This window comes from Bidens hawaiensis, unplaced genomic scaffold (assembly GCF_021521415.1).
Source record: "Bidens hawaiensis isolate Kalapana, Puna unplaced genomic scaffold, B.hawaiensis_p1.1 tig00022701_1, whole genome shotgun sequence".
Classification (NCBI taxonomy): Eukaryota; Viridiplantae; Streptophyta; class Magnoliopsida; order Asterales; family Asteraceae; genus Bidens; species Bidens hawaiensis.
The window spans coordinates 6,180-26,377 of record NW_027493551.1 but is presented as its reverse complement, the minus strand read 5'-3'; the positions used below and the strand labels follow the sequence as shown (position 1 = coordinate 26,377).

The 20,198-nt window shown below is 35.5% G+C and overlaps 1 protein-coding gene and 1 pseudogene across 1 annotated transcript; both read right to left on the bottom strand.

Moving 5' to 3' along the window:
* Positions 1-3,484: 3,484 nt before the first annotated feature.
* On the bottom strand, positions 3,485-12,403 carry LOC143566150 (GDSL esterase/lipase At5g33370-like). Its single transcript, XM_077052920.1, has 4 exons — positions 12,323-12,403; positions 4,106-4,348; positions 3,771-4,023; positions 3,485-3,708 (listed from the first exon to the last, which is right to left on the bottom strand). Exons 1-4 carry the CDS (start codon positions 12,401-12,403, stop codon positions 3,485-3,487), a joined length of 801 nt encoding a protein of 266 aa, XP_076909035.1.
* A 135-nt stretch (positions 12,404-12,538) lies between these two features.
* LOC143566149 (GDSL esterase/lipase At5g33370 pseudogene) lies at positions 12,539-13,402 on the bottom strand (annotated as a pseudogene).
* Positions 13,403-20,198: the final 6,796 nt, after the last annotated feature.

Genomic DNA, 20,198 nt, shown 5'->3' with positions numbered 1-20,198 from the left:
TTCGTATTACGATTTCAATTTTGATTTTTTGTTTATTCAAAACACATAATTAACCAAACCAAGTTATATTGAATTCGCTTATGCCAAATTCTATATAGTCATAACATCAATTTTATTATTTAGTTTATTCATAGAATTTGTTTAGGTTATACACACCAACTAGGACCTACAATATGCTGCAAGCTAATTATAAACCGCAATCCTACACAAGCTACATAAATCAAGAATAAAAATATACTAGAAGCAAATGCTAACCCTTCATATTAAACAAAAAAAACACTTCATAGAAGCTTCACCGAAATTGTATTTAGCCCAAATCCATAAACAATTCATAGAAACTACATCGAAATTGTATATTGCCTTAATCAGATGCGGTGAATGTTATTCCTGTGCCATCGCCTTTTAGTGTTTGTTTAACGTTGTTTTTCATCAAAGCCTCTCATTCACAGGTATCTCATTCTATTTAAAAACTGACAAATATATATAAAAAAACACGTGAAAACTAACTACATAATCACATGGCAACATACATAAGGAGATCTAATATTTAAAACTAGTAAACCACCCCCGCCCATCGCGGCAAGTTCTACGTCTTTAAAGATTTTCTAAAACAAGTAAATGATTCGAGTAACTATTGAGACGATAAAACTCCCGTTTTGTTCCCAGTTTTGAAATCTGTTTCATCTTGTGCCAAAAGAGAGTAAAGCTTTGTCCTCCTTACTATTTTCTTGTCCAAAACATTTCTCTCTTTCACATTTTTTCAAGTACCTGCATGAAGAAACATGTGTAAAAAACTTGGTTTTCCAAGATATAAAAGAAATGCACCGCTCATTGTAAAATATCAAATGCACCGCACTTCTATTTACATGATAATTTACATATACAAATATATCTAACACAATAGTTTACAAACCAAAAATAAATGCAATTGTGCATTTCTCATTATAAAAATTATTGAAAAATATTATATGCATAACAGTAGGCTCATTAACTTACCATTTAACTTACATAACATTATAACTTTTTATGTACCAAAAATAAATGCACCACACACTCTAAAAATATCTAAATCTTTTCTTTATATACTTAAACATCACATCCTTTATACACATCTACCTATATTTATTCTTCACAACAAATATAACATCCTACATCACATATACGTTTCATGCACAAATTTATATCTACTACCTACACAGTCAATAACAATACCTACACAGTCAATAACTTACCTTACACAACAAATAAAAATCCCTACTACACAACAAATACAAATCCCTACAGAGTCGCATAGTTACTACCTTACACAACAAATAAAAGTCCCTACACAGTATCATAATTACTACCTTACACAACAAATAAAAATTCATACACAACCGCATAGTTACTACCTTACACACAAATAATAATCCCTACATAGTTGCCTAGTTACTATCTTACACAACAAATAATGATCCATACACGGCCACATAGTTACTACCTTACACAACAAATAATAAACCCTACACAGCTGCATAGTTACTACCTTACACAACAAATAGTGATCCCAACACAGCTGCATAGTTACTACCTTACACAACAAACAATGAACCCTACACTATCTTACACAACAAATAATGATCCCCTACACAGTTGCACAGTTACTATCCTACACAACAAATAATAATCCCTACACAACTGCATAGTTACTGCCTTTTCGCAAATAGTTATCATCTATAACATATTACTAACTACACAACACAATTACATATATTCAATCTTTGTTGAGCAACACATTAACCTAATGTCAGAACATTCACTTTATTTGCTTAAAATTATAAATATATGTTTAACGAAAACAACAAAATACAAAAACTATTGTAATCCTACGCAGTGGTGTTCCAAAACCCCCAATTTTAAGACGAGTTACAACCAATTATATTCGAAGTGTAGGGCACTTAGATTCAAACCAACACCACCATTTGTTGAAAAAATTATTATGTGTACGGCACTTTGAAAAGTACCACAATTTTTTATACATACCTTGGCTCTATTGTGTAAGGTTCGGTCATCGTAGTAGATTGAAACCCCCCAATTCTTCTTCAAAACACTCCCATAACAAAGCAGTGAGGCATGATTGCTTATTATATTCAAACAAACAAAATCATCGTGGTTTAAAATCATCGATTTGTGTATCAATTTCATTAGCAAAGTCTGATTTCGCGCTATGCGTTATGTTGAGCAGTTTGGAGTTTGGGAGTGAAACGAGGGATAGCAGACGTTACTTATTGTAAGCCTACACATAATTGACATTTTTGCCCTTTTAAGCATAAAAGATGTTTCCAAGTATTCAAACTATTTACAAAAATGTCATCTTGTATCTTAAACCATTGATTTGTGTAATCAATGGTTGAGATTTACTTCTCGCACTTCTCACTATAATCTTACTTCTCGCATGAACCATCCCCTATATATATATATATATATATATATATATATATATATATATATATATCTCAAATTGTGATTACTTTCTTAACATTGTGTTGACCAAAAATATATCTACATTTACGCATATTGCATGTAGATATTTGGGATGATTGAAGATACAAGACATAGCTAGAGTATAGGTTTTATAAAAATAAAGAACTATTATTTGTTTAGTATGATGTAATTGTTCTAAGTTATTTTGTTGTGAAACTATCATGTACACTTATTTGAAGAAATAAATTTGATATCGGCACTTTATATTTATTTTAATTTCCTTGAGCAATGATACAAATTATGTCGCGCCCTGGAATGTTCCGCCGTTAGGTTGGGGTGCGACAGGGGGAGGGGTTGTTAATGTTTGTTATTGTCTTGCTCTAGGCCAAGGCTTAGGCGATTAAATAGTTGGGTGGAGAGTTCGAGTTGTTGTTGCATGTGGCGTTGACGGCTTAAAGTTGGTGTTAGTTTAGTCGGCAACTGTCTGTTGCGCAATGATGTGTTGTGTGGCGGCAGAGGTATTTTGGGAGAGTAATTGATCAAGTTTTTCAAATACTGTAAGTATAGGGCTGGTATGGTCAGTATAAACTGACTGTTGAAAGCACTAAATTGATAGGATCCCGTTGAGTAGATGACACTTTTTTAATTTTATCTCTCAAACTATGGTTATAGGAAAAATAATTGCATTAAAATAGAAAAACAAAATTAATAAGAAAACTAACTAAATGATAATTACTTTGTTAGAAAGTAAATAAGTATTCAACTTAATTAAAAAGTCATTTTGTACTCTAGCTTTTTAATTAACCCGAGTGGATTTGTGGCCTTTTCCCTCGTCTTCTAGGGTTTGGGCTGGTCCGAGTGATGCCTGGCTCGTATCATAACCCATATTTATACGACATGAAAAGCATCAAAAACCTTCAGAATATTTTTGACATATTTATTTGCTTTATCAAACAACACATGTAACCAACCCTACACATGCATTTGTGAAAGTACTATAAGATGGCAAGAAATGTAACAACTACGCTTTCACTGACAAAATGGTACTTAGGTTCATGGGTTTCATATACTTGGTGCCGTTGAATATTTCTTGCACCACAAGCCGATTCGCCTTCTCAGTCGGGTGGTAGCCATCCCAATACACATACTTGTTTCTATCAGAACACAAGCTTGACCACGCCTTGCAAAGGCCGAGCCCATTATATGGCCCTTGTCCGCAACATGCTGTGTTAGTCACCTCAAAACCTGCACACATCCTCTTGATGAATTGTATATATTTTTATAAAATCAAAAGAAATAGAAATTACCAAAGGCTTTTGGCTTGGAGATGAAATCTTCGAATATATGATGCGCGTCGACGAAAGTAAAAACATGACTACCCAATTTCTTGTTCAACAAGCCGATCATCGCTGACACCCGTGGATTGAATAGGTATGAGGCATATTGCAACTCCGTTACACATTCTCCTTTTCGAGTACGCAATGCTATTACCGATGGTGCACAGCCTAATGGTCCGGTGGCAGTCACAAGTACTTTCCGTGCTCCCAAATTATAAAGTCTCTGCATATATATGATATTTAATCTTTGAAATCTATAATTTTGTAAGATAAAAATTTAGAACTATGGTGTAAGGAGTTATTACCATTAAAATCTTTTCATACTCGGTGGTGAGTAACTGGACATAGGCGGGGAGCTTATATTGAAACGACCGTAAAGAGTTTCGCACCAAAAAATAGTTGTTCACAAAATCGTTGCCTCCACATGTGATCAAAACGAGTGCCTCGTTAACGAGCTTTTCTGTTTTCCTAGTTCCGATTATAGCAGCGACACGTTTTTGGTATGTTTCAAAGAGTTGTATCTGGTATGGCATTCGAATTATGTTCACCTGTGAAACACCAACGAGCTAGTTGTGAAATGGAAAACTACGAGTATGGCACAAAACCAGAGATTTGATATGTTTTTGTCACAATACAAATCAAAAGTAAATTTATATCAATTTTAACATATAAAAGAAGACATTGAATGAATAGTTTACATCACGTGACTATTTGCGACATATACTACGAAATGATTGACTTTCATTGACAGATAAACCGTCGCTATATGTGACAATAACCAACGGTAATTCATCAAATAACAGGTCAGGTAACGTGATTTTTGACAAAGTGTCAGCAATATTAGCAAGGAATTACCGAAATATTAACTATTCAATGATGAAATACGGCCAGTGGAAAGCAACTATTGGCCTATTGCCGTGACTATTTCACTAGCCGATTAAATAGAGACAGAATAATAACCGACACATTAGCGATAGAGTGGTAACTAGTAAGATGATTATGTCATATTCCTTCGGCATTGAAATTTTTTAAATGGTAAAAATGATTAATTTTTATTTTAAGTGAATTTAAATAAATTAATAAAAAAATTACCTTGACTTTTAAACAAAACTTAAATACAAATGTATTTATGGTTAATTAGTTTAATACAAAAGTACGAATCTTATATTATCTTACTTATATAATAAAGAAAACTCCTAATGTCACATAGTTTTTTCTTGCTCCTCTTAATCCTATGTGGCAAATTTATAATCCCTTACATTATCATCTGTCATTTAAAAGTAATTATCATTATCATAGTAATTATCATTAATCCTATGTGGCAAATTTACGCGTATTCTTTTAAAATCTCGATATAACAATATAAGAGATAACAAAAGTAATTATCATTATTAAAAAGACAGTAATAAAAGTAATCATCGTTGTTAATAGAATATTAAACATGAACATAAATGGACACACATTTTTTTTCTTTTTATTTCTCTTACTAATATAAATTTAATTGAATTATTTACTCAACGATATATACCCTATATATTGTTTCCAACTACTCATACGCCACTATACTTCATATTAGACTGTTAGTTCTCAACCTCACCTACTTCTACTTTTATTGCAAGTAAAAAAAAACTACTTGCAATATTCCTAGTTTGCATCATCAATCATACGACTAGCCCCACATTCGAGTGTTCGACATTTCAGTAAGTATACGTCTTTTAATTGTGTATATATTGCATATCGATTTTTGATAATTCAAACATTCTTATAGTTGCTATTAGTTTGGTGTTTTTTTTCTTTTTGTCAGCTATTATTTTACCGGTATAACTAACATGATTTTGGTTTATTTTTTTCATCATATGCATCTACATGCATGCGATCCTAATAGTAGTAAAATTTCTCAAAATGTTCATCTTTGTCTTAATTGGGATATATTTATTTGGGATGTTAATTGATTTCAAAGTTTATTGTTTTATACGATTTAAACCATGAATACCAAATGATCTTTGTTTGATGTTTATTGAGTACATATAAATTTATAAAATGAATTTCACTTTCTAAAATACATATCATTCATTACTCAAATAACATAACATATTTTAAGCATTCATATAATTGATCATTAACTTGTATTATTTTTGTTTGTCATGTATTACTTAATACTGATAACAGGATATGTCTAAAAGAACAAACACTAGGTCTTCGTCTTACAAGAAACGTGATAACGCTAAACGTGGAATTTTTGTCGTAATTTTACAGCTTAAATTGAAGTATGGCAAAAGAAATAAATATGTTATAGGTAACTATGTATTTATGTATAATGTATTTGTCTCTAATTTTATGATAGTTGATATTTAATCGAAAATCTTTGTTATTATTTAAATATTATGTAACTATGTATTTAGTTGTTTTTGTTTATTACCCCCTTGTAGTACAAGAGATCTAATCTAGTGTCACTTATATATCTTCTGAAAATTTAACTATTGAAAACAATGTAAACAACTATAATTGTTTGTTGTTTGCTTACCTGTCTCTATATTTAATTAGATTATTTTGTGAAATTAAATTCCCAAATTATAAGAAGAAAAAAAATGAATTATCAAATCTAATTCAATCTGTTTACGTATATTATAGTAATATTGAACGGTTTTCATTGTTAAGAGTACTTTAATAAATGGAGAAGGTCATGAGCTTCATTATAAATCTTTATTATTTCAAATGCTAAAAGCACTTAAGTTAAAATTTATCCTTACTCTAGTAGAGTTTTTCATGCTTGAGTAAATGAATAAATTATGGAGTGATAGAACTAATATTACTCTTGGTGCCATATCTATGTTGGGTTTGTAGTCTTAGGCTATTGGGCTTTTGGTTAGAAGACTAATGATGGTCGGGTTTAGAGGTGCACAAAAAACCCGAACCTGGAACCGGACCTGAAAAAATAACCCGGAACCGGTTTTTCTAAAACCCGGGTTTTTAATACCCGAACCCGAACCCGACCCTACACGTAGGGTACGGATAGGGTATGACTTTCAATGTCGAAACCCGAACCCGATCTAAACCTGATAATACCCGAAACCCGGTTCTAGGTATACCCGAAACCCGGTTTAAACTATACCCAAAACTCGGGTTTTTTGCATACCTGAACCGGATTTTTTGCATGCTAGGATATTAGTGTTTGTGCACGTGTTTTTGTGCGGCTGTCCATAGATCTATTGTCGTTCTCCAACGGATCTTTTTTGAAGCACGTATATGATATAAATACTTGTTTAGAGCAACACCTTTTGATATATCAAACAATAACTGAAAACACATAAAATATATGTTTTTTGTATCATTGTTTAGTTGTTTATGTATGTTTGAATGAACTTTGAAGTTTGTATGCAAAAAAATGGAGTTAGGATAAAAAATTGAAGCAGACCCGTTAATAGAAGAAAACTGTAGAAAATGAGTTTTTTTAATACCCGGAAAATAGGGTATTCAAAACCCATAAAACGGGTTTTTTTCAATATCCGAAAATAGGGTCTTCAAATACCCGGGTATTAAAGACCCAGTTCAATACCCTACCCGAACCCGGTACACAGGGTATGGTTTTTCAAGCCAATACCCGACCCGAACCCGACCCGATTATTGTTAATACCCGATTTTTCAATACCCGATCATACCTGAACCCGGTTCCATACCCGAACCCGGTTTTTCATAATACCCGATTTGTGCACCTCTAGTCGGGTTATTAAGTTAATTAAGGGTTCATTTAGTTTTCTTAATCACCAAGATAAAAATCCTAGGTCCATCTTTATATATAATCATGTCATGTAATTGTAATCCTTGGTTCTGAGCTAATAATGAGAAACTCTAGTCGTAGCCCGTGGATGTAGGCCCCTCACTGGGGCCGAACCACGTTAAAATTCTTATGTCGTTTATTATTTTCTGTACCACGTGTTTATATCGTTTGTGCTAGTTTGTGTGTTGTTTCGCTTCTGCATCGCCGCTCTGTTTCTAACAAATGGTATCAGAGCTTTGGCTCGTTGTTACATATGGTTTGCACTTAGACAATTCGCAGAAGTGTTTATCTCGTTCTCTTTTTTTAAAGACCAAATTTTGGTAGGTTAGGGTTTGGTCGAAACCCTTGAGAAACGCCAGCATCAGATCGTTCGAATACCAAAAGAACAAAAGTTTATCCTTTGTGATGATGGTTGTTATTGCATCAAAGGAATAAAAAAATTAAGGGTGAAGTTTTTCTCTCTTGGATTGTGTGCAAGAATGTAACATTTATTTTGTTTTTTGGTGAAGCAGGTCACTTTTTATTTTTATTTTAGTGGGGTGTGTGCCATTTAAAGTAAATGGGAATTTTTATTTTTTCTTATATTTTGGTTTGTTATGATAGAAGGGTAGCAAAGCTACTCTTGAAGCCATAATTCTTTTTGGTTAGATTGAAGTTGTTGTCGATAAGTGTTTGGATGTTGTGGACGTGTCGCCACACCTTTGATATTCAGTCATCACCTTGAGACCGGGTTAAAGGTTAAGGTTTTGTATTCAAGTTCGAATCAATCCTGTTTTGAGGAACCTTGTTTTGTGATTAACAATTTCTTTAGGTCAGATTTGCATGCAGAGCATAAGTCAGAGGTAACTGTTTATGGGTTATTTTACAGTTTTTGAGTTATCGGTTATCGGATGAACAGATCGGTTATTTTGATGGTGCTCAGTAGAACAGCCGTCAAGTTCAGGCTTGCGCCATTATTGTGTCAGCCACTGTCTTCGATCTATGTTTCTTGTTTGTTATTGTTATAACTGGAGACGAGATGGTTGTGATCGGAGTGTTCGACGATTTAGATTTCGGTTGGTTGGTTTGTCAAGAGAACTTGGATGTGGTACTGATGTGGGATAAACATGTGAAAATGGAACCGGTGGGGTTGGAATGCTTTGGAATTGAAAGCAAGGATGTGATTACTATTGTTTGATGAGGAATGATGCTTTCAGTATCATGGAGACCACGGTCTATAACATGATGGGGCTTTGTCTAGCATGTGTGATGATTTATCTGTGTCTATAATATTCATGCTGTGTGTGATGGTGATAACATAAGTGAAAAAATGAGCTCACTGGCAAGTCATGTGAGCTATTTCTTTTTTGGATGACCTTTCGGTTATGGTCTGCGTTAACTGATCGTGGGCCCGGTCATAGAACCTGTTGCACTGCTAGCTTTTCATGAAAGGTCTACTGATGTTATAACTGTTTGCCCGTTAGTTGGTCTGGAAATGTGATTGTTACTTCTTGTTCGTTTGAAAATGTGAAGTTTTATCTTGTTCGATGGTGATCAGTGGTACAACATTTGAGGTGACTCGGATCTTGTGTCGGGGAAGTACTATTGGGGATTCATATCTTGGAGTGTTGGTTTGGCATTGGTTGGGATAACATGGACGATGGGAGCTTATCATAGTTAATTTGGTGGGGCTGCATGGAGATGTGGACATTCTTACGAGTTGGTGTCCAAAGATAGGAAATTCTGCTTCTGAGAATGCGCCGGAGGTGATGCATTGGAACTCGTGAAAGGCAGTGAAAACTCTTTGGTTCAAGATTCTAGTATATTTCATTTCATGTTACCCACTATAGTGAAATATTGATGAATCTTATGATTGAAGACTTTGGGAAGGTACATGTTTATTGGAAGGAGTGAAACAACTTTCGAGTAGTAAAATCTTGGCTCGCTGAATCAGGTAGAGCTAAGTGAATTCATTTTACAAGCATGAATCCTAGAGCCACAAGGATGTCAGCTCGAGCATATTCGGAGGTTCAAATCTGGACGGGGATTTTGAAATAGTGGGAATGCGGGTGGTGTTCCGGCACAGTTACAATGTGACTTTAAGTTTTAAGGTCGGGATTCCGAATGATAAAATCTATCATGTGTGCTTGTAGTTTTTTGGAGAGTGTTATATCCTCTGGAAGTCGTTAGAGCTGATAATGTGAATCAGTGGGAGCCGGTTGAGATTGAGGATGAGTCATTGGCAGGTTTTGTCATGACTAGGTCTGTTATGACCGGATTGAAGCCCTTGGGAGTTTCAATGGGCCTTTCGGGAAACTGATGCAAGGTTCGCGGAAACTATGTGGATTGGTTGAAATCTTAGCTTGATCCTAGGGAACTGAATGCTTGGAGACTTTCTGTTGTTGAAGTTTTAGCTTGTTATTGGAACTGGAGGCTTGGCATATTTCTGTTATTGAAGATTACTCGAGTTACTGGATAACTAGGTTGACAATTTACTTGAATGGTGGGCTGGAGTTTATCGCAAGACCTTCAATCGAGAGATTGTTGGGTTTGAAGTCCTAGGTTATTTGCTTTTGGTTAGAAGATAATTGTGGGCCGGTTATTAAGTTAATGAAGGGTCCATCTAGTTTTCTTGGTCACCAAGGTAGAAACCCTAGGTCCATCTCTATATATAATCATGTCATGTAATTGTAATATTTGGTTCTGAGCTAATAAAGAGAAACCCTAGTTGTAGCCCGTGGATGCAGGCCCCTCACTAGGGCCGAACCACGTTAAAATATTTGTGTCGTTTATTATTTTCTGTACCCCGTGTTTATATCGTTTGTGTTGTTTCGCTTCCGCATCGCCGCTTTGTTCCTAACAATCTATGCGTAATGGGTCGACATGTGAGAGTTTTTTTTGGGCGACTTTACCCTCGGCGATATGGGGTGGGGGGGACATAGATTTGTCGCCGGTTGGGTAAAAAGAAAATTATTATTTAATTAAATGGACAAATGGCAACCGTTTAGGGGAGGGGGGATTTTGATGTGGAACACCATACACTCCTAGGTCACGCATCAACACCCCCCTACCTTACACAACAAACAATGAACCCTACACTATCTTACACAACAAATAATGATCCCCTACACAGTTGCACAGTTACTATCCTACACAACAAATAATAATCCCTACACAACTGCATAGTTACTGCCTTTTCGCAAATAGTTATCATCTATAACATATTACTAACTACACAACACAATTACATATATTCAATCTTTGTTGAGCAACACATTAACCTAATGTCAGAACATTCACTTTATTTGCTTAAAATTATAAATATATGTTTAACGAAAACAACAAAATACAAAAACTATTGTAATCCTACGCAGTGGTGTTCCAAAACCCCCAATTTTAAGACGAGTTACAACCAATTATATTCGAAGTGTAGAGCACTTAGATTCAAACCAACACCACCATTTGTTGAAAAAATTATTATGTGTACGGCACTTTGAAAAGTACCACAATTTTTTATACATACCTTGGCTCTATTGTGTAAGGTTCGGTCATCGTAGTAGATTGAAACCCCCCAATTCTTCTTCAAAACACTCCCATAACAAAGCAGTGAGGCATGATTGCTTATTATATTCAAACAAACAAAATCATCGTGGTTTAAAATCATCGATTTGTGTATCAATTTCATTAGCAAAGTCTGATTTCGCGCTATGCGTTATGTTGAGCAGTTTGGAGTTTGGGAGTGAAACGAGGGATAGCAGACGTTACTTATTGTAAGCCTACACATAATTGACATTTTTGCCCTTTTAAGCATAAAAGATGTTTCCAAGTATTCAAACTATTTACAAAAATGTCATCTTGTATCTTAAACCATTGATTTGTGTAATCAATGGTTGAGATTTACTTCTCGCACTTCTCACTATAATCTTACTTCTCGCATGAACCATCCCCTATATATATATATATATATATATATATATATATATATATATATCTCAAATTGTGATTACTTTCTTAACATTGTGTTGACCAAAAATATATCTACATTTACGCATATCGCATGTAGATATTTGGGATGATTGAAGATACAAGACATAGCTAGAGTATAGGTTTTATAAAAATAAAGAACTATTATTTGTTTAGTATGATGTAATTGTTCTAAGTTATTTTGTTGTGAAACTATCATGTACACTTATTTGAAGAAATAAATTTGATATCGGCACTTTATATTTATTTTAATTTCCTTGAGCAATGATACAAATTATGTCGCGCCCTGGAATGTTCCGCCGTTAGGTTGGGGTGCGACAGGGGGAGGGGTTGTTGATGTTTGTTATTGTCTTGCTCTAGGCCAAGGCTTAGGCGATTAAATAGTTGGGTGGAGAGTTCGAGTTGTTGTTGCATGTGGCGTTGACGGCTTAAAGTTGGTGTTAGTTTAGTCGGCAACTGTCTGTTGCGCAATGATGTGTTGTGTGGCGGCAGAGGTATTTTGGGAGAGTAATTGATCAAGTTTTTTAAATACTGTAAGTATAGGGCTGGTATGGTCAGTATAAACTGACTGTTGAAAGCACTAAATTGATAGGATCCCGTTGAGTAGATGACACTTTTTTAATTTTATCTCTCAAACTATGGTTATAGGAAAAATAATTGCATTAAAATAGAAAAACAAAATTAATAAGAAAACTAACTAAATGATAATTACTTTGTTAGAAAGTAAATAAGTATTCAACTTAATTAAAAAGTCATTTTGTACTCTAGCTTTTTAATTAACCCGAGTGGATTTGTGGCCTTTTCCCTCGTCTTCTAGGGTTTGGGCTGGTCCGAGTGATGCCTGGCTCGTATCATAACCCATATTTATACGACATGAAAAGCATCAAAAACCTTCAGAATATTTTTGACATATTTATTTGCTTTATCAAACAACACATGTAACCAACCCTACACATGCATTTGTGAAAGTACTATAAGATGGCAAGAAATGTAACAACTACGCTTTCACTGACAAAATGGTACTTAGGTTCATGGGTTTCATATACTTGGTGCCGTTGAATATTTCTTGCACCACAAGCCGATTCGCCTTCTCAGTCGGGTGGTAGCCATCCCAATACACATACTTGTTTCTATCAGAACACAAGCTTGACCACGCCTTGCAAAGGCCGAGCCCATTATATGGCCCTTGTCCGCAACATGCTGTGTTAGTCACCTCAAAACCTGCACACATCCTCTTGATGAATTGTATATATTTTTATAAAATCAAAAGAAATAGAAATTACCAAAGGCTTTTGGCTTGGAGATGAAATCTTCGAATATATGATGCGCGTCGACGAAAGTAAAAACATGACTACCCAATTTCTTGTTCAACAAGCCGATCATCGCTGACACATGTGGATTGAATAGGTATGAGGCATATTGCAACTCCGTTACACATTCTCCTTTTCGAGTACGCAATGCTATTACCGATGGTGCACAGCCTAATGGTCCGGTGGCAGTCACAAGTACTTTCCGTGCTCCCAAATTATAAAGTCTCTGCATATATATGATATTTAATCTTTGAAATCTATAATTTTGTAAGATAAAAATTTAGAACTATGGTGTAAGGAGTTATTACCATTAAAATCTTTTCATACTCGGTGGTGAGTAACTGGACATAGGCGGGGAGCTTATATTGAAACGACCGTAAAGAGTTTCGCACCAAAAAATAGTTGTTCACAAAATCGTTGCCTCCACATGTGATCAAAACGAGTGCCTCGTTAACGAGCTTTTCTGTTTTCCTAGTTCCGATTATAGCAGCGACACGTTTTTGGTATGTTTCAAAGAGTTGTATCTGGTATGGCATTCGAATTATGTTCACCTGTGAAACACCAACGAGCTAGTTGTGAAATGGAAAACTACGAGTATGGCACAAAACCAGAGATTTGATATGTTTTTGTCACAATACAAATCAAAAGTAAATTTATATCAATTTTAACATATAAAAGAAGACATTGAATGAATAGTTTACATCACGTGACTATTTGCGACATATACTACGAAATGATTGACTTTCATTGACAGATAAACCGTCGCTATATGTGACAATAACCAACGGTAATTCATCAAATAACAGGTCAGGTAACGTGATTTTTGACAAAGTGTCAGCAATATTAGCAAGGAATTACCGAAATATTAACTATTCAATGATGAAATACGGCCAGTGGAAAGCAACTATTGGCCTATTGCCGTGACTATTTCACTAGCCGATTAAATAGAGACAGAATAATAACCGACACATTAGCGATAGAGTGGTAACTAGTAAGATGATTATGTCATATTCCTTCGGCATTGAAATTTTTTAAATGGTAAAAATGATTAATTTTTATTTTAAGTGAATTTAAATAAATTAATAAAAAAATTACCTTGACTTTTAAACAAAACTTAAATACAAATGTATTTATGGTTAATTAGTTTAATACAAAAGTACGAATCTTATATTATCTTACTTATATAATAAAGAAAACTCCTAATGTCACATAGTTTTTTCTTGCTCCTCTTAATCCTATGTGGCAAATTTATAATCCCTTACATTATCATCTGTCATTTAAAAGTAATTATCATTATCATAGTAATTATCATTAATCCTATGTGGCAAATTTACGCGTATTCTTTTAAAATCTCGATATAACAATATAAGAGATAACAAAAGTAATTATCATTATTAAAAAGACAGTAATAAAAGTAATCATCGTTGTTAATAGAATATTAAACATGAACATAAATGGACACACATTTTTTTTCTTTTTATTTCTCTTACTAATATAAATTTAATTGAATTATTTACTCAACGATATATACCCTATATATTGTTTCCAACTACTCATACGCCACTATACTTCATATTAGACTGTTAGTTCTCAACCTCACCTACTTCTACTTTTATTGCAAGTAAAAAAAAACTACTTGCAATATTCCTAGTTTGCATCATCAATCATACGACTAGCCCCACATTCGAGTGTTCGACATTTCAGTAAGTATACGTCTTTTAATTGTGTATATATTGCATATCGATTTTTGATAATTCAAACATTCTTATAGTTGCTATTAGTTTGGTGTTTTTTTTCTTTTTGTCAGCTATTATTTTACCGGTATAACTAACATGATTTTGGTTTATTTTTTTCATCATATGCATCTACATGCATGCGATCCTAATAGTAGTAAAATTTCTCAAAATGTTCATCTTTGTCTTAATTGGGATATATTTATTTGGGATGTTAATTGATTTCAAAGTTTATTGTTTTATACGATTTAAACCATGAATACCAAATGATCTTTGTTTGATGTTTATTGAGTACATATAAATTTATAAAATGAATTTCACTTTCTAAAATACATATCATTCATTACTCAAATAACATAACATATTTTAAGCATTCATATAATTGATCATTAACTTGTATTATTTTTGTTTGTCATGTATTACTTAATACTGATAACAGGATATGTCTAAAAGAACAAACACTAGGTCTTCGTCTTACAAGAAACGTGATAACGCTAAACGTGGAATTTTTGTCGTAATTTTACAGCTTAAATTGAAGTATGGCAAAAGAAATAAATATGTTATAGGTAACTATGTATTTATGTATAATGTATTTGTCTCTAATTTTATGATAGTTGATATTTAATCGAAAATCTTTGTTATTATTTAAATATTATGTAACTATGTATTTAGTTGTTTTTGTTTATTACCCCCTTGTAGTACAAGAGATCTAATCTAGTGTCACTTATATATCTTCTGAAAATTTAACTATTGAAAACAATGTAAACAACTATAATTGTTTGTTGTTTGCTTACCTGTCTCTATATTTAATTAGATTATTTTGTGAAATTAAATTCCCAAATTATAAGAAGAAAAAAAATGAATTATCAAATCTAATTCAATCTGTTTACGTATATTATAGTAATATTGAACGGTTTTCATTGTTAAGAGTACTTTAATAAATGGAGAAGGTCATGAGCTTCATTATAAATCTTTATTCTTTCAAATGCTAAAAGCACTTAAGTTAAAATTTATCCTTACTCTAGTAGAGTTTTTCATGCTTGAGTAAATGAATAAATTATGGAGTGATAGAACTAATATTACTCTTGGTGCCATATCTATGTTGGGTTTGTAGTCTTAGGCTATTGGGCTTTTGGTTAGAAGACTAATGATGGTCGGGTTTAGAGGTGCACAAAAAACCCGAACCTGGAACCGGACCTGAAAAAAAAACCCGGAACCGGTTTTTCTAAAACCCGGGTTTTTAATACCCGAACCCGAACCCGACCCTACACGTAGGGTACGGATAGGGTATGACTTTCAATGTCGAAACCCGAACCCGATCTAAACCTGATAATACCCGAATCCCGGTTCTAGGTATACCCGAAACCCGGTTTAAACTATACCCAAAACTCGGGTTTTTTGCATACCTGAACCGGATTTTTTGCATGCTAGGATATTAGTGTTTGTGCACGTGTTTTTGTGCGGCTGTCCATAGATCTATTGTCGTTCTCCAACGGATCTTTTTTGAAGCACGTATATGATATAAATACTTGTTTAGAGCAACACCTTTTGATATATCAAACAATAACTGAAAACACATAAAATATATGTTTTTTGTATCATTGTTTAGTTGTTTATGTATGTTTGAATGAACTTTGAAGTTTGTATGCAAAAAAATGGAGTTAGGATAAAAAATTGAAGCAGACCCGTTAATAGAAGAAAACTGTAGAAAATGAGTTTTTTTAATACCCGGAAAATAGGGTATTCAAAACCCATAAAACGGGTTTTTTTCAATATCCGAAAATAGGGTCTTCAAATACCCGGGTATTAAAGACCCAGTTCAATACCATACCCGAACCCGGTACACAGGGTATGGTTTTTCAAGCCAATACCCGACCCGAACCCGACCCGATTATTGTTAATACCCGATTTTTCAATACCCGATCATACCTGAACCCGGTTCCATACCCGAACCCGGTTTTTCATAATACCCGATTTGTGCACCTCTAGTCGGGTTATTAAGTTAATTAAGGGTTCATTTAGTTTTCTTAATCACCAAGATAAAAATCCTAGGTCCATCTTTATATATAATCATGTCATGTAATTGTAATCCTTGGTTCTGAGCTAATAATGAGAAACTCTAGTCGTAGCCCGTGGATGTAGGCCCCTCACTGGGGCCGAACCACGTTAAAATTCTTATGTCGTTTATTATTTTCTGTACCACGTGTTTATATCGTTTGTGCTAGTTTGTGTGTTGTTTCGCTTCTGCATCGCCGCTCTGTTTCTAACAAATGGTATCAGAGCTTTGGCTCGTTGTTACATATGGTTTGCACTTAGACAATTCGCAGAAGTGTTTATCTCGTTCTCTTTTTTTAAAGACCAAATTTTGGTAGGTTAGGGTTTGGTCGAAACCCTTGAGAAACGCCAGCATCAGATCGTTCGAATACCAAAAGAACAAAAGTTTATCCTTTGTGATGATGGTTGTTATTGCATCAAAGGAATAAAAAAATTAAGGGTGAAGTTTTTCTCTCTTGGATTGTGTGCAAGAATGTAACATTTATTTTGTTTTTTGGTGAAGCAGGTCACTTTTTATTTTTATTTTAGTGGGGTGTGTGCCATTTAAAGTAAATGTGTGACACCCGGTAAATTCCCCAATCCCTTAAACTAAGTAATCAACCTAATAATTAGGTGATTGTAAATATTATGCGCGCCATGTTAGTCAGCGCGTGCATTTGTTATGTGCGCCCTGCGCGAGCGCGCTATGTTAAGAATCAGCGCGGGCACATTATGTGCGCCCGGCGCGAGCATATGTTAGAATCAGCGCGGGCATTTGTTTGCCCTGCGCGAGCGCGCCATGTTAGTCAGCGCGTGCATGTTATATGCGCCATGCGCGAGCGCACCATGTTAAGAACCAGCGTGGGCATATGTTATATGCGCCATGCGTGAATGTTTTGGCTTTATGTTTTCATGTAACTTAACGTTGTCTAATGGGTTGACCGTCACGCATGATGCTAAGGCGGGTGCACCCTAAATCGTTTATGCGCGTGCGGAAGGGAACTAACCTCCCCGCATGGCGGGAACATTGAGAGCTAGTTTGTCTGAAGCTCCAGGATGGAATTGACTTCAACATGACTGATCACTATGTTGAAATACCAAGACCACCTGGAGAATCTACAAATGAAACTCAAATGTCCCTAACTGCGAGAAGGTTACGCACCTACCCGCAGCAAAGAAATGTTCTACACGCAGAAAGCTATGCGCACCAAGTTATACGCGCAGAACACTTAGTCAAAATGTTCAGATTTACGGAAATTGTTCCCGCCCAAAAGAAAACAGTAACGTGTTTCAGAAAATTTCTACTTTTTACTGTGCACTGGCAAAAGCACACTGTAGCATGAACAGTCAACTATCAGCCACCCTACTTTCACCAACCACAGACCTGCATGTCCTGCAAAAATCAGAATCTTTCACCCACTCCTCCACTTTTGAATAAATAATAATACTTTCCATACTTTATCATCATCACACCTAGATATGAAAAGATTACAATCCCCTAAATCAAGGGATTGTGTTCCATTGAATTTGCCTATAAATATGTAACCTAAAATTATCACTCAACACACTTCAAACTTCTCTCTTAAAACTGCAAATCTGCCCTGAATCATCTCCCAAGCATCTATTTTGATTTTCAATTCCGTTCCTGTTACAAGGTAAGCCGAGATTATAACCTTGAGATCTACTTTCCGACCCATATATCTTGATCTTAATATACATATTTGTTATTTAATCGTATTCTAGACCTTCGATTCCGAGGCCAACACCAAGAAAACCCGAATCTCGATTAATTCCATAACAAGAACCACAGGTGAGTCTCACAGCCCCTATTTTCACTGTTTTCACTGTTTTTAAACTGTTTTCGGGGCGAGGGACACGTACTTAAATAATGATTTATCATGGTATACTTACAAGCTATGCAAGCGATTTTGTGTTTAAGTTATGTTTCATGATGAGCAATGCGAATGGTTATCTAAGGTTTTCGATGTATGTGCGCTAGAACTCGAGTAAGTGATCACTTTACCATTGGAACTCTAAGGGTAGGGACTGCTGGTTTGATCCACCCACTCGTAGGGGTCGCACCTCTTTGCATGGACGAGTGCCTAGTATGGTCATGGGGCAGTACTATGGGTTTGAGCCCGCTCGTAGGGGTCGCGCCTCTTTGCATGGACGAGCGCCTTGTTTTCCGGCACAACGTCCGCGCGTAACCCGCGGGACGGTAATATGTTATTTTAGCTCGTAGTGGCAGCGCCACTTTGCATAGACGAGCACGGTTTTTCAGAAGTGTCCGCGCGTAACCCGCGGGACGATATTACATTGTTTTAGCTCGTAGTGGCAGCGCCACTTTGCATGGACGAGCACATTTTCCTGAAACGTTCGCGCGTAACCCGCGGGACGGTATTACTTATGTTTAGCTCGTAGTGGCAGCGCCACTTTGCATAGACGAGCACAGTTCCCAGAAATGTTCGCGCGTAACCCGCGGAACGATTTTACCAGAATATATTGATAGAGCTATGTTTTACCAAGCATGTGTTTTAATGAGGCTAACAGAATTATGTTTCAGAATGATTATGATGCAATACGATTTATCAAGTTACTAAAACTTGTGAACTCACTCAGTTTATACTGATTCAAATGTTTTTACGTGTCTTTCAGGAGATAACTAGGTAGCGCATGGAGTCACACTTAGAGCACCACACGCTGAACATCTAAAACAAGCTTTTTGGAAGATTTTGGTTTTATCCCCTCGATGCGCACGGTTACCCGCCGCGCAAGGGGATATGGCGAGGAAATCTTCAGTTTTATACTTGGATGTTTTTATGTAACTTTTAAACAATGTAATGTATTAAACATTTCTTACGCAATGAAAATCTTTGAATGTTTGCAATGGCCCGTGCTTAATTATCAATCCCCACTCGCGCGCGCCCGGCTGTTTCCGCCGCTCAGGGCCGGGTGTGACAGATTGGTATCAGAGCACTGGTTATAGCGAACTAGGAAAAGAAGTTTTTAACCTAGACTATAACCTTTGGGGAATCGCATGAAAAATTTTTCAAAGAATATTTTCAAAAGAAAAATCACACACGCACTTAGGAACACGGGTCACAGTGTCTAGAGATAAGAACATTATGTGCTCTGAGTACATGCGCTAAGTTTGTTATATTTTCTTTTTATGAAAAGAATGCCTCCAACCAGAGCCAAGGGAATTACCATGACACCCGAGGAGCTCGCAGAAATAATCGCGCAGGCGATTGCAACGCATGAGGCCAGCAAGGCCGAATCTAGTCAGGGTCGCCAAGAGAACGAGACCCCAGAACCCGAATCAGGAGCCTTGGACAAAGGATGCTCCTATAAAACATTCATGGCCTGTAGGCCTTGGCCGTTCAAAGGCACCGAAGGAGCCATTGGGCTCTACAATTGGATTGACAAGATGGAGACAGTTCTCTCCATCAGCGGATGTAGTGAAAACCAGAAGGTCCTTTACGCGACCTGTATGTTCCAAGAAGCAGCTTCATCTTGGTGGAAGCTTCAAGTGAAAACATTGGGGAGAGAAGTTGCTCTCCACAAGACCTGGGAAGAATTG

Excerpts from the sequence above, each read along its gene's own strand:
- LOC143566150 (XM_077052920.1), bottom strand. The coding sequence starts at position 12,403 with ATGGGTTATGATACGAGCCAGGCATCACTCGGACCAGCCCAAACCCTA. Across the intron at positions 4,349-12,322 it reads AAGGCCACAAATCCACTCGG|GTGAACATAATTCGAATGCC; the intron begins GTTAATTAAAAA and ends GGTGTTTCACAG. Across the intron at positions 4,024-4,105 it reads AGTATGAAAAGATTTTAATG|AGACTTTATAATTTGGGAGC; the intron begins GTAATAACTCCT and ends ATATATATGCAG.